The 14,723-nt window shown below is 30.3% G+C and overlaps 3 protein-coding genes across 5 annotated transcripts; 1 reads left to right on the top strand and 2 right to left on the bottom strand.

The window, feature by feature from the left end:
* Positions 1 to 14: 14 nt before the first annotated feature.
* Positions 15 to 2,693, top strand: LOC124500488 (protein Skeletor, isoforms B/C). The gene is made up of 2 exons (XM_075730028.1): positions 15 to 510; positions 578 to 2,693. Exons 1-2 carry the CDS (start codon positions 297 to 299, stop codon positions 2,578 to 2,580), a joined length of 2,217 nt encoding a protein of 738 aa, XP_075586143.1. The 5' UTR covers positions 15 to 296; the 3' UTR covers positions 2,581 to 2,693.
* Positions 2,602 to 4,334, bottom strand: LOC124491194 (serine protease HTRA2, mitochondrial). Its single transcript, XM_047053820.2, has 2 exons — positions 2,946 to 4,334; positions 2,602 to 2,889 (listed from the first exon to the last, which is right to left on the bottom strand). The coding sequence occupies exons 1-2, from the start codon at positions 4,223 to 4,225 to the stop codon at positions 2,697 to 2,699; spliced, it is 1,473 nt and encodes a 490-aa protein (XP_046909776.1). The 5' UTR covers positions 4,226 to 4,334; the 3' UTR covers positions 2,602 to 2,696.
* A 2,539-nt stretch (positions 4,335 to 6,873) lies between these two features.
* Positions 6,874 to 13,306, bottom strand: LOC124491192 (G protein-coupled receptor kinase 2). 3 transcript variants are annotated; one of them, XM_075730029.1, is made up of 8 exons: positions 12,138 to 13,306; positions 9,945 to 10,143; positions 9,685 to 9,771; positions 9,209 to 9,324; positions 8,940 to 9,112; positions 7,953 to 8,781; positions 7,728 to 7,871; positions 6,874 to 7,656 (listed from the first exon to the last, which is right to left on the bottom strand). In XM_075730029.1, exons 2-8 carry the CDS (start codon positions 9,994 to 9,996, stop codon positions 7,249 to 7,251), a joined length of 1,809 nt encoding a protein of 602 aa, XP_075586144.1. In that variant the 5' UTR covers positions 9,997 to 10,143; positions 12,138 to 13,306; the 3' UTR covers positions 6,874 to 7,248. The 3 variants fall into 3 exon arrangements, with proteins under 3 accessions (XP_075586144.1, XP_075586145.1, XP_075586146.1); XM_075730030.1 differs by having other exon boundaries at positions 12,690 to 12,900; XM_075730031.1 differs by having other exon boundaries at positions 9,945 to 10,062; positions 12,138 to 12,750.
* Positions 13,307 to 14,723: the final 1,417 nt, after the last annotated feature.

Here is a 14,723-nt window from a genome sequence, read left to right as displayed (position 1 = left end):
CTAACAGTATTTGTGTGACTTCAAAGATGATGCAACTAGGTCAACACCACCACTATCAAATGATGTGTGTGTGTTTGCGTAGTTTTGAGCTAACAACTTGATGACTTTTTTCAAAGAACACAGCTTAGGCCATTGTGATGATGACATAATCAACGTAATATTATCGTTGTGTTTTTATAGCGAACCAATTGAATCAAATCATTATGAATGGTGGATGATTTCATCCACAAATAAATTGAATTCATATATTCAACAGAATATTATCCAGTCGATCTGTGAAAATAACAACGACAAGTATGAATGTTTCCATCCGATTGATATGGCTTGTTTCGGTCAATGTGATGTTGTTATCCATTGTACATGGTCAAATGTCCAATAATCATCTGGAATATAAAGGTGCTCACATTGGAAAACTTAATTCATACGCTCATCAAGTATCGGGCGAACTTTATGCTATCGATGAACGAACCATACTTATTAAAGATTTTTTCTACGATGGTCTTGCTTCCGGTCAGTCATTTAACATTAATGTTTATAAACAGATTGATTGATTAATTTTTTATTTTTTGGTTTACAGATGCTTATTTCTGGGTTGGTGCTACTGTATTGCCTAGTAATGTTGGTTTTATTGTACCCGATGAAACTGGTAGAACGAATAAATTACGTCAATATATTAATCGTAGCATAAGGATACGATTACCTGATGATAAAACCATACATACGATACGTTGGTTTGCCATATGGGATATTCGTTCACAGAAAAATTTTGCTGATATTTTCATACCGGAAGGATTCTTACCGCCTGCACCACAAACGATAGCTGAATTCTCACAACTATCCAATGGAATCGAATCCGAACCTTTAGTTATTGTGGATGCTAAAACTATACGGATACCATCTTTCACATATGATGGATATCGGAAACAAGCTTATTTCTGGGTAGGCCAAGGACCACAACCTAATTCGGCTGGTGAACGAATACCGAATGAACTTGGATATCTCGAACCATTAGGACCATATCGAAATGATTTACTCATCCTTGAATTGCCCGGCAATATGACCATATTTGATATCAACTATATTTCAGTTTGGGATCAAGAACTTTCGGAAAATTTAGGCTCAGTCATTATACCGGCAGAATTAAATATACCACCGGCACTAACAACGGTGATCAAAATTGAATCACGTTTACCAAATTGTGAACAACTTCATCAACGACTACAGGTTAATTGGGAAGTGTTTGGTCCTCAGATCACTTTCGAATTGATTGGTCAATTGAAAAAAGATGATTATATGGCATTCGGTATTTCTGGATCCAATAATTCAAGCCGTATGATTGGTTCAGATGTTGCTATTGCATATATGGAAACACATTTAGGTTTTACACGTGATTATAACATTACCGGAACTTTCCCTTGTACAAATATATTGGGCCATTATCGTGGTGTATGTCCAGATGAAAAAGTGGGTGGTGTAGATAATTATCAAGTGAATCTATTCGAACGACAAGATTCTCTGACACGGATAACCTATCGACGTAATCTACAAAATGTTGGCGACGAAGGAGATCGAATTTTAGACAAATCAAAAACTACGTTTATTGTATGGGCTGTTGGAAAACTAACACAAACGACTATGAAACAGCCAGGATTTCATTATCTTTATCCTAAACATGATAAATCGATTGTATTTGGCCGAAAAGCTGAACGTAATTGTTTTCATTTCACAACACCTCGATCCGATCTATTGGAACAATCACAGCAACAGCAACAACAACAATCATCTAATCCGATTTTGTCACAAACTTCATCGTTGATCACAAAGCCATGGGGTCCATTACGATTGTTGAATCGAACTATGACCACATTCTATGCACGATTAGGTGATTCTGGTGGTCTTCGTGGTTATTATGGTTCCACCGGTCAAGCATCACCTAATCTTGTTTGGTATATAAATGGTTTATTAGCACCTATTCTTTACGTAAAACGTGGCCGTACCTATACGTTCAGAGTGGAAGGTGGAAACAATCCACAACAAGCTGAATTATATAATCCATTGTACATAACTAATGATCCACATGGTGGCTACACAGAATTAACCGAAATTGAACGAAAACGATTCACCGTTTATGCAGGTGTTGAATTTGATCGTCGAGGTAGACCTAGTCCTACATCGGCTGGTCGTTTGTGTGTATGGCGTATACCATCATCAACAACATCTAACGAAACGTATGATAATAGCGATAGCTATTTTGATAAACGTCGAGCTGATACGAATCGTTATTTGAATTTTATTCAATATCGAAATCGTTTACAATTCTATTGTGATTCAACTACTAGTGCACAGATTTTACAATGGACACCGAATGCAAGCGTACCGGATATTGTTTACTATCAATCATACACACATCGTAATATGGGTAACCGTATTATCGTGGTTGATGATTTTTATAGTTCAAACAATTTTGTATCTACATCGGCTATAACATCCGGATCATCGATGCTAATGATCGATAACTACTATGCTACACTATTGATCATTATAATGATTCATTATTTTTTGGATCTATCATTATCATAATCATGTATAAAGAATTGATGATTTATGTAAATGATGAACATTTGTAATATATTTAAAACAAAAATAACAAAATAATTAAGAAAATAATAATAAATACAAATTACAATTTCAAATGATCAATGATCCATGATCAATTGTGGCCTAACTTTAAGCGTTAAATCTTGCCCATGATCTCTTTTCACTTGAAATTCCATTTCGATTATCGTATTATGATGACCATCTTGTTGCAATATTTTATATACTTCTTCGGCAGAATGCACTGGTTGTCCATTGATGGACACAATAATATCACCGTTTTTTAATCCACCCCTAAATAGGAGAGAAAATTTTTAAAAAAATTTCCATTCATTAATTAAGACACTTACAGGTGAGCAGGTGAACCTTGAACAACTCTGTAAACCATGACACCAGATCGTAAATCGTCGGGTAGAGAATCAGAACGATTATGACCATGTCGTCGATATGATTCCATCAATTGTTCGGTTAATGTTATGATCGTAAAACCAATATACAGTTTCGGTCTATTTGTTGCCAGCGGATCAAGTCTATTCGAATGTATAGAATGGTTACCATGTCGTAATGATGTACATTGGCTAAGAAAATTTCGAGCATAATTGGCCGGTATTGCAAATGATACGCCTTCGCCAACTTTTAGAGTGGTGATACCAATGGCTTCACCATCTAAATTTAGTAATGGACCACCACTATTACCGATGTTAATCGATGCATCCGTTTGGATATATTCGACACTTTCTCGAATGCCTAAATCGCGTCCAGCTCGTGATATGGAAGAGACAACCCCTACGGTTACTGTGTTGGATAATGTAAACGGTGCTCCAACTGCAATCACCCATTCGCCCGGTCGAACGTTTTTCGAATCATCCAACAATCTGATGGGTTTAAGATGGCTTACTTCGGATAACGGCACTCGAACAGTGGCTAAATCGAGTCGTTCATCGATGAATTCGACTTGGCCTTGTATCCGTCGATCATCATCAAATCGAATGACCACTTGTTGACAATTGGCTATGACATGAGCGTTTGTTAAAATGATGCCTGAATCGTGACCATCATCAGCCACAAGGAATCCTGAACCAGACGATACAGACATCATGGCCATTGGTGCAAATGAACTGGCACATCTTTGAAAGGCTTCGATGTAAGCTACTGAAGGTGATGCTTGTTCTACAATATCGGCTATAACATTCATCGACGAGAATGTGGCAGAATTTGCTTTAAACTTTTGACCTGATTGCCGTTGGTTGTCGTCAACGGTCAATTCACCAACTTTGTCATTATGATCAGGTATTGATTTACAGAGTATAGGTCGGCCGCTATTAGTCAAAGAATGACGTTTTATTTTGTTCCATCGTTCGTAAACATAAATAGCAAGGATTGATGAGAGTACTATGGCCACAGCATAAACACCAGAATTTGATCCATTCCCGAATGATTGTCTTTCGTTGATTCGTTTTCTAGTTGATTGACTTTGACGTCGATCATTACGATGATTTGGTTGAGATCTTATATGAAATTGAACAACGTTAATTGCTGGCAACCACTGTTTGTTATCTATTGTTCTAACGAATCGTAATGAATGACCAATTAAAAGCCGCCGAACTGCAAACAAATGATTGATAACCATGGTGGTTATTAAATTGTGGCTACATACTATATTCGTTGAATAATTGTTGTTGGTGACGTTTACAGTCAGCGCTTATTCAAAAGTTAGCCATAGAAACAATGAATAAATTTCATCATGATCGTGTGGTGATGAGTATACTCTTCAAAATTAAAATCGATCTATCGAAAATGACTATCGATATTGTTGTTTACAATTGTTGCAGCACATTTTTTACCCCCAATTTTATTTCCTTTCTCCCTTAATATTAAGCCGATATATTGAAACTTTTATTGATACAAATGAAATATCAATTGATTAAAAAAAATTGAATTAATAAAATAATAGACATTTTTTAATCACTTATCAAAGAAATCACTAATGTTGGAGTGTATTCGGCCACCGGCTTTTTCCAGTGATTCACATACGAAAACAAAAAAAAAATGAATAATGGCATTTTGTAAATATTTGTCCAACAATCCAAAATAATATTATCAGAATATTGACAAACTGATGTAAAAATGAGATTTAAATGAATTGTGATTCAAGAACAAAAAAAAATACTGTAACTAACCGTTATTGTCATGTCAATGTTCATCATCAAATTCAACAAACAATGACAACAACCAATAGTAATAAACTTCATATATAAAGGTTGTCTGAAACGAAAACAAAAAAACCATTTCAATATTCAAAATGCCCATAAAATATTTATCGATTCCTAAAGAATACATCAACATCATAATCCCTAAACATTATTACTTTTTTCTGTTTTGATTTATTCAAATTCAACAATGATAACTGCAAGCCCAAAAAAATAATCAAAGCTTCGGGGTCATTTTGTTTTATATTATTGAAAATGACAAATGTATGTATTGGAATAGCTGAACCAAAAAAGAAAAAAAAACAAATACAAAATTCGCCAGAATTGGAAAAAAAAACTTGTTTACGAAAATTTGTTAACGATTCATGATCAACGATTCGATTGGATTCGTAATCCCGGTCTAATATACTGTGTGTCAATAATACAAGAAATTTGAAATGTCAATATGTCCATTATATGCTCGATTTGAAACATGAAATTGCTTTTTGGATTAATGATCTATTTTTTTTCTTATTTTAGCCAACATAGAAAGAGAAAATTCCATCAATATTAAACAAGTGATGGCCAAATCTTTATAAATCCAGTTAATCATATTTTACCAAGTTATTAATCAAAAAAAAATTATTATTATTTTCATACATTCATATACAATGTTCAAAAAATGAAATAGATAAAGAATTAGTGTTTTAAATTGAATTTGTTTCAGAAAATTAAACTACTACTTACTTTAGAAAAACTTAAATAAAGGATGATGATGATGATGATGATGATTGAGAAATTGATTCGTTCATTTCTTATTAACCAAACAGCAAAAAAAAAAGTTTGATGAAAAAAGCTAAAATCTAATTATTCTTATTAGCTGTTTTCGAAGAATTTGTTTTGATTTTTCGTTCTTTTTTTCAAGAATGTTTCGAATGTTTTTGTTCTTTCTTTTCTCCGATGACAACATTCGAATTGACATTCTATTCTATTATTATTATTGTATTCGAGAACACAGATTAATCTTTTTTTTTATTTAATGATAACAGTGATAATGATAAAATTTGTTGTTTCCAGAGCTGCTGCTGCTGCTGATGATGATGATGAAAATATAAAATTTTTATTATAGGGTCAGCAAAAATAAAATTGTTGGAATTTTTTTTCTCTATTTTGAAATACAATTTGATGTTCGTTGTGATGATTCTCATATAGAACTGACAAAAAAATATCGGCTATATTCATTGATTCTATTAAATAATTTCATTTCATTACGACGAAAACAAAAACAAGAATTTCTTTTCTTCTTAGAATGATTTTGTTTTGTTTTTTTTTTGTTGTTCAATTCATTCATTTGTTTGTTGTTTCAAATGGACATTTTGATGAATTTTTTTTCGTTTCGTTTTCTAAAAAAAAATTCCTAGTCTTGTTTTCTGGTATGTTCATTTTGTATGGGAAAAAAATGTAAGACGTGACAGAAATAAAATTCGATCTAAGAAAAAATAAAAAAAAACGACGACGATTGAAAACTATAGTTTTGGATGAGAACAAAAACTTTGTTTTCTCTGTGTCTCTTTATTTTTAGATATTTTATGTTTAAAGTATTTTTTTAAATTCTCAGTCTCTATCATCTTTGGTCGTCTTTGAATGTTTGTGTTTACATTCGAATCGGGCATTATATAATAATATTATTATTATGCAAAATTTTCGTTGCAATGACATTGATTGATTCAATACAGTTCGAACACTAAAACGAAATGAAAAAACTGTGAATAGAATGAAACATGAATAGAAACACAAACAACATCATTGAATTTATTGAGTACCAGATTACAACCGGAAAGTGATGAATAATCATATGAAAAAAAATACATCATCATCGATAGAAAAAAAATGATTGATCAAATTATTCTTTTTTCACTATGTACTGTCATTTATGGACATTTCTTATCTTTTATTCATATTTACAGAATAGATTTTTGAAAAATGACATGATATAATGATCAATAAATAGATTATTAGATAGATAACGATTCTTTCGCGTATTGACAATGAAAAAACAGAAAAAAATGATGAAGAAAAAGGAGAAAATAAAAACAATAATAATAATGGATTTTTTTCTTCTTTAAAATATCAGAATTATTAAAGAAAAAAAAATAAGAAAAAAAGGTTGAAAAAATGTGTAAAATTGAAAAAAATCACACAAAAAACACATTCATCAATGATGCGAGAAAAATGAAGAAAAAATGGAATGATAATGATTTGAATGAGGATTGTTCGAGGATAAATGAGTTATTGTAAACAAAACAAAACAAAAATTGTTACATTATTCATTTGGTTTTAAGTAGAGAAAGAACGGGTAGAAATAAAATAATTAGATTATTATTACATTTCGTACTTTACACAGTTTCATCATTCAGAATTGGATTGAGGAAATCATTCAGGTTTTTTTTTTTTTTTGGTCCGACTAAGTTGTTGTTGTTGTTTGGCTAGATTCGGTCGTTGTCATCAGGTCAGATTCATTATTTGGAATTTTTAACAATTTATTATTGGCATTCATTTCATTCATCATTTTTGTATGGTTTTTATGTCGATGTTTACGTAGAAATGGAAAACAAAAATTATAATTATCTTCAATTTCGGGTGGTCCATTCGTTATGATTAGATCGGGAGTTAATTCATCACCATATGGACCACCGAATGCACTTAGCTCTTCGAAACAATCGGTTTCGATTATTTCATTTTGCCAAGGTATCGATACACAACCAGTATTGAATTTACTATAGAATTGATCATCCGATGAATCAATATTAACACCTTTAACTGTTGAAAATTGTTCAATATCAAGAACATCTTTGGCATAAACAGCATGTGGCTGAAAAGGAATGGGAAAAAAACAAAAATGAAAACATAAACAGAATCAATCTGATCGATTTTTAAACTTACATCGGGCACAAACGGAGGTTCAAGTAGTCCAGCTTCAAGTCTTTTCCAATTGATATCCATGAAAAAAATATGATTTTTTACTTCACGAGATCCATATCGATCATTTGAACATCCAAGTCGATCTCTGACTTTTTTCTGCAATAACTATCGATTTTTTTTCATAAGGTAAACACAGGATGAAATGAAAAATTGAAAATGAAATAATTTAAAAAAATGAATTCATACCTGTCTACAGATTAACATAGAGTCTTCAGTAAATTTTTTTGAATAGATTTCATCTTCATATTTAATACGTCTTTCCACTTCTTCACGTTTAACTTTTTCTTTACGTGCACGAAACGGTGCTTTACCTTCAATCATTTCATATATTAAACAGCCAAGACTAAACCAATCAGGACTATATGAATATTTTTCATTATCAACAATTTCTGGTGACATATAACCAACGGTACCGACTCGGCCACGTACCATCTCATTTTCAGGTATTTCAACAGCTAAACCAAGATCCGAAATACGCACATGGCCATGATCATCAAGTAGGATATTTTCCGGTTTTAAATCACGATAAACAATACCAAGCGAATGTAGATGTTCAAATCCCAATGTAATTTCAGCCGCATAAAAACGAGATCGTTGTATACTGAAGCCAGGTTCCCCACCCATATTATAGATATGAAATTTAAGATCACCACCATTCATAATGGTCAATATTAAGCAAAGAAATTCTTTCGTTTCATATGCATATGCAAGACTAACGATAAAACGTGAATTCACTTTCTGTAGGATTTGTTTTTCAGTCAAAACCATCTGTTCGCCTTTACGTTTTTTAATACGTTTTTTCTCCAATTTTTTACATGCATACATCTTGCCTGTAGCACGAACCTGACAAGCACAGACTTCACCAAATCCTCCTTTTCCAAGTACCCGATACATACGAAATGTTTTGCTTGTAACCGGACGTAATTCTAATGCTTTCCATTGTAAATATCGTTGAAAATATTTACTATTCTCAAATTCTTTGAATGGTTTTTCAGAAAGATAATGTTTAACATAGCTGAAATGTAAATAATAAAAAATTAATAGAATGAATGAAACAACATTGAGAATGAAAAGCAAAAAAAAAAAGTTTTGAAAAACATCAACAACAACAACAACAACATCAACATTAACGACAATAATAAAAATAATAAAACCAAATTCATCATAACTTACAATGAACAATCGGCAAATAATCCTTTGGTTGCATTCGATGAATTCCGTAGACAACGTTCAATAATTTCTGTGGAAATAATTTCAACAAAGTTCGAACTTTCATCCGAAATCAAAAATGTATGTATAATTTTTTTGGCAGTTTTTTCCTTTTCTTCTGATAATTCGTAATTTTCCTATAAAAAAAATCAAACAAATACACAAGAATTAGATAAATAAATAGTCAAAAAATAAAATTTTTTTTAAAAAAATTAAATTAAAATATTAATCACCAGAGCATCGAGAAATAGATTACAATTATGATATGAAGGTTTAGTTGTTTCACAGAATTTACGAAACAATAGACGACCAATCGGTTGAAGCTCGACAATGTATCGATAATGAATATCTAACGAAAACAGAAAAACAAAACAAAAACAAAACGAGGAAAAAAAATCAGAATAAATGCAAATAAAATGAAAAAAACTAGAATCAGTATGACAGAATAATCTCCCGTTTTTTTCATGGGCAAATAACAATAATAATAATGACAATGAGAATGATGTGAATTTGACAAAAAAAAAAAGAATTATTCTCATTAATGTGAATATACATCATCATAATCATAATAATGATTATTATCATTTTTATACAAGGGAAAGATGAAAATTAATAACAAAAAAATGTGGAAAAAATCATTAAAAAAAAGAATTCAAATAAATGAAATGAAATATTCATAATAATAATAATAACAACAACAACAACAAACCTAATTTATCCTTCAGATATAGGCATTGTGTAATATGTGGAAGTTGTAATAATTTTTTCCATTTTTTACTTCTGCCTTTATTACTGTCTGTGCATATGAATGAATGAATGAATGTAATCACCAGAACAACGAGAACAACAACAAAAAAAACATTAAATTAATTAGAGAAAGAGAGAAAGAAAATTTGAAAATTTTCAATTTAAAATGAAAATAAAATGAAATATTTCATTTTTTTCAGTGATTATACCATTATCTCTTACCTTCACGAGCCTTGAGATACACAGTATTGGCAACTATATTCTCTAATTCCATCAACTCCAGCTTTGGACGATTTATTTATTGTTCACGCTGTTTTTCTGTACACAATGAAAAAAAAATCTGCCGTACGGTTTGTATGCGTGTTTTATTATTATTTTGTATAATAAATGATGTTGATGATGGTGATGATGATAAGAAAATCTTTTTTTTTTTTTATTCCACAATTCGGAATTGATTGATTGACAAGTATTATTAGCAGCCGTAGCACCGACACAAGAAAATAATAATAATTGAAAAACGTGAGAAAGAAAGAAAAAAGAAAAAAATCAATAGGAAATCTTATCAAGATTAAGAAAAATTATTGGGAAAAAACAATTGCAAAATTCTTGAATAAAATGATTGATCTTGTGGTATGGTATCCATTTTAATCACTCAATCAGAAAAAAATGTTGTCGATTTTGATGTCAATCAATTTTTGATTTATTGAACGTTTTTACTTAGTTAAGTTAATAATGATGATGATGATGATGATGAAAAAAAATACCAGAATGACAAGTTTATTTCTTTCTTCTTTCTAATTTTTAATAGTTTGGTAATTTAGTTATTTTTTTTGGGCTGTCGTAAAAAAAACAACCAGAAAAAAAAGTGAAAAGAAAATCCTATTTAGTAAGAAATGAAAATGACGCCAAACTTAAATCAGAAAAAAAAATTACACTACAGTTTATCTATTTAGCCTTGATCGTCGTGATTTTTAACTGATCGATATATAGATTGATTATTATCATTATTTCTAATCAATTCGTTTGTATAGTGCAAGTGGTAGTGATTAAATCTATTATAATTATATATATGGATTGATTGAATGATTTTTTGTTGAAATAGTGACAAATACGTTTAGGGTACTATGTCATGTACGTGTATCATTCACATGTTTATTCATTATCCATTGGATTATGATGGTAATCGATGGTGAAAAAAAAGAATTTCAGAGTCAAAATTTATGATTAAAAAAAATTGGCTATGAAAATTATCAATTTGATGATTTGAAATCGGATTTGGTATTTTTTTTTAAATCATCAGTATCAATAGATAATGATAAGCCATTGTGATTCAATATCCGGTTTTCGGTAATTTTTGTTTTTCCAATATTTTTATTAGATACATCATCATCATCATCATCAGGATCTGTTATCGTTCATCAAATCTCATTCTATTTTTAATTTTTGTGGATTATATGTCACTCTCTTTCTCGTTCTCTCTTTTATTAATCCCTATATTAATAATGATCATTATTTATAATGATTCAATTAGCTAATTTACAGACATGAATAGGTCGATCAATAGATCGATATCCAATAAATGTTGGTGATGAAGATGGAGAAAATTGGCCAGATCAAAAATAGAATTTCTTTCTTCTTTTATCATTATTTGATTGGATCAAATGATGAAACTGAGAAAAGTAACGGAAAAAAGGATTTTGTTCCGTATTTTCATCATCATGAATATCCCCCAGATATGTAAACCGAAAGAAAAAACATTTGGTCTGAGGATTATCTATCTATTTTGTATTATGGTTTTTCTTCTTTTGAATATGATTGATTGATGATGATTAATGGTGTTTTTAACACAGAATCATCATCATCATCATCATCCTCAATGAAGAATAAAACTATTGGTGAATAAGATTATTTTCTGCACATAGACACATACAAACAATTTCAAAGGATTTTATAATTCTTACGAAACAAATATATTCTTTGAAATTCAACAACGTTCGACGAAAGAATGATAATCTATAAATATAAAAGATAAATATATAATACAATAGAATAAAATTTGTACTAAATTTTCTAAACAAAATTTCTGATCCTGATATTTAATTTCAAATGATGATGATGATGATGACAATTCAACGATTCAAATGACATCATAAACAAACATTATTTTGACACAAAAAACAAACATTTGACATTTGTTTTTTGTGTCAAAATAATGAGACACAAAGAAAAGTGTTTACACACAATTTTTTTCATGTTGGAATTATACAAACAACAACAATACATAAATAAACTTAATGGAACAAATAACGGAAAAAAAATTCTATTTTCGATATAACCGAAAATGAAAAAAGAAATTAAAACACTAATTGATTATTATTGAAGAATATTGATTGATCGAAGCAAATTGAGAATTACCGGTACCACCGATGATGAATTTTCGAACAAATTAAAAAAAATGATCTATTTATTCATCATTTTGTTAATAATGAATTCTTTGATTGACAAAATATAATGATGTGTGTGTGTCGACCACAATATATAGTGGTTACAAATGCAATGAGCAAGCGAGCGAGAGAGATTGAAAATGAATTTTTTTTCCTCATGAAAAAAATATGACAAAATCGAAATCGAATCGAATTGTTGTTTATGAATCAATAATAATAACAAATCATATCGATGTTCATCGTCATCATCATCCTCTGGATCATCGGGAAAATGAAAAGCGGTGAAACAACAAAAAAAATTTTTCAATTGAATAGTTGTTTGGGCTGTATATCGAAAACAAACACGAATCACAATCACAAACACACATAAAAACATTCACACTCAAATAAGAATTATTGTCACCACGATTGAAAATTGATATGATGATGATGATGACAATAATCAGAAGGTTATGAATGAAAAAAAATCGTTGTCGGTTAAACCAACGAAAAAATTCCGTTTCAAGATGTGTGATTATAATACAGAAAATTTCGTTCGTTGCTTGATGATTCTTATTTCGTTGTTATTGTTGTTGATTGTACATAATGATGGGTTCACGCTCTTTCACGGTGTGTTTGTATTTTTCATGTGAGTTCAGTTCAATTTAGTTTTCATTTTCTTGATATTTTCATTTTCAACTGCTTCTGTTGGCAATTTCATTTGTCTGAATTCGGTGAATGATGCATGTGTGTGTTTTTGTGATATATTCACTGTAATGGTTGGTTGGTTGACTGTTTGGCTGTCTGGTTCAATTTGGTTTTCTTTTCTGGTGTTCAATTCAATATATAGCTTTATATGTATGTATGTATGACGAAAATATGTGGTGGGCGAAGAACATAAGGTTTTTTTTTGTTGTTGTTTATACTCGTTCTGGTCTTGAATCGAACATGATGATGCTCATGAGCAACAACAGTAAAAAATAGACCCAAGGACCGGCTATATTATTTGTTTTTTTTTTGCGTTCCAAGGCAACTATTATAACCACATATATACAAAACACGCACACTATAGCCATTATTTTTTTTTTCATATATATCACAGAGAAAACACACAAAACGGGCTCATTTTGTGTTGTCGTATACGATCATCATCATCATCACACAAGGGATATTCATCTTGTATGTATGTACGCACACAAAACATACCATACAATGCATTATACAACCTCACCATTTTTTATATATAACCAGCCATAATAACATACCCATATATTGATGGAGAATCCTTGTTCTGTTTTTGTTGTTATCGATCACACTCACTCACTCATTCATTCATTCATCCGCATGCATCATACGAAAGACATTCATCGTAATATATTTGATGTATTATTATGTAAAAACCAATATATCCCATGATGAGAAAAGATATTGATTCTGCGATTTGATGTTATTCAGAGATTTTTTATTTGACAAATCTTAATTTATGGATTTTTGATCAATACTATATCACATCGAATATACGTTGAAATGGGGGGTTTTAAATTTAGATTTTTATTCTCTTTCTTTTTCATCTTTCATGACAATAAACAGATAGATAGATTCATCATAGCTGTCCAAACAATAATAATGATCCTTTTGAAATGGAAAAATTGTCAATGAAATTTTGGTTAGGTTAATGAGCTTTTATTTTCATTTGTATTTGTGTCTGATATCTATAGGCTTTTGACGGGAAAAAAACATCACATTACTTTCTTAGGTTTCTTCTTCATGACATTATTGTTTGTGAAACAAATGACATCACTAGAAAGAAATGAAATAAAATGGAAATGAAAAAAAAACGACAACCAAAAATACACATCCTTTTATTTGAAAAAATAATATATATAGCCGTGACGTTCGTTTCAATAGCTTAGTTTTTTTATCCAATCTTGGACATATGTTGGGAGAAAAAGAAAAAAAAATTCGTTCAAGTTCCCGGTGGCGACCGCCGCCAAAAACTGTTTGGACGGTCTCTGTTTTATCATTCTGCTTAAGGTTGCCAGATTGGAAAAGAGGTCGAGGAGGACAATTTTTTGAAATTGAAAAACTCGCTCAATCATCATATATATAGTTTTATATCGGTTAAAATTTTTTTTTTGTTAAGCGAGAAAGTTGCTGACATGTTTTCGTTTTACATTTTCATCACAATATGAAACAAAAATCTTTAATCATTTAATATGAAGTTCTTTTATTTCGTTGAAAAAAGAGGTTATTCAATTTTTTTTTACAAAAAAAAAGTTTTTGTTTTGTTTTTTAAATTAGTTATATTCTCTCTTTTTTAACCAAAAAAAAAAAAAAAAAAAAACAACGATGAAGATGATGATGTTTATATAATACACCCAAGATTAGGCAGGTAGGTAGATGGATAAAACCGGAGCTTTTATAACTTTTATTTTTTTTTAAATCTTTCTATGTGAAAGAATGGTATGCTTTTTTTTCTCGGAAATTTTCTGCAAAAAATATTTTGTCAGTTGGGAATGGATGGTGAATAATAAAAAAGATAAGAATTAAACAAAAAAAAAATACCCGGTAACCAAAG

The sequence above is a fragment of the Dermatophagoides farinae genome, chromosome 4 (assembly GCF_024713945.1).
Source record: "Dermatophagoides farinae isolate YC_2012a chromosome 4, ASM2471394v1, whole genome shotgun sequence".
NCBI classification, from domain to species: Eukaryota; Metazoa; Arthropoda; class Arachnida; order Sarcoptiformes; family Pyroglyphidae; genus Dermatophagoides; species Dermatophagoides farinae.
This window is presented reverse-complemented; position numbering and strand designations above follow the sequence as displayed.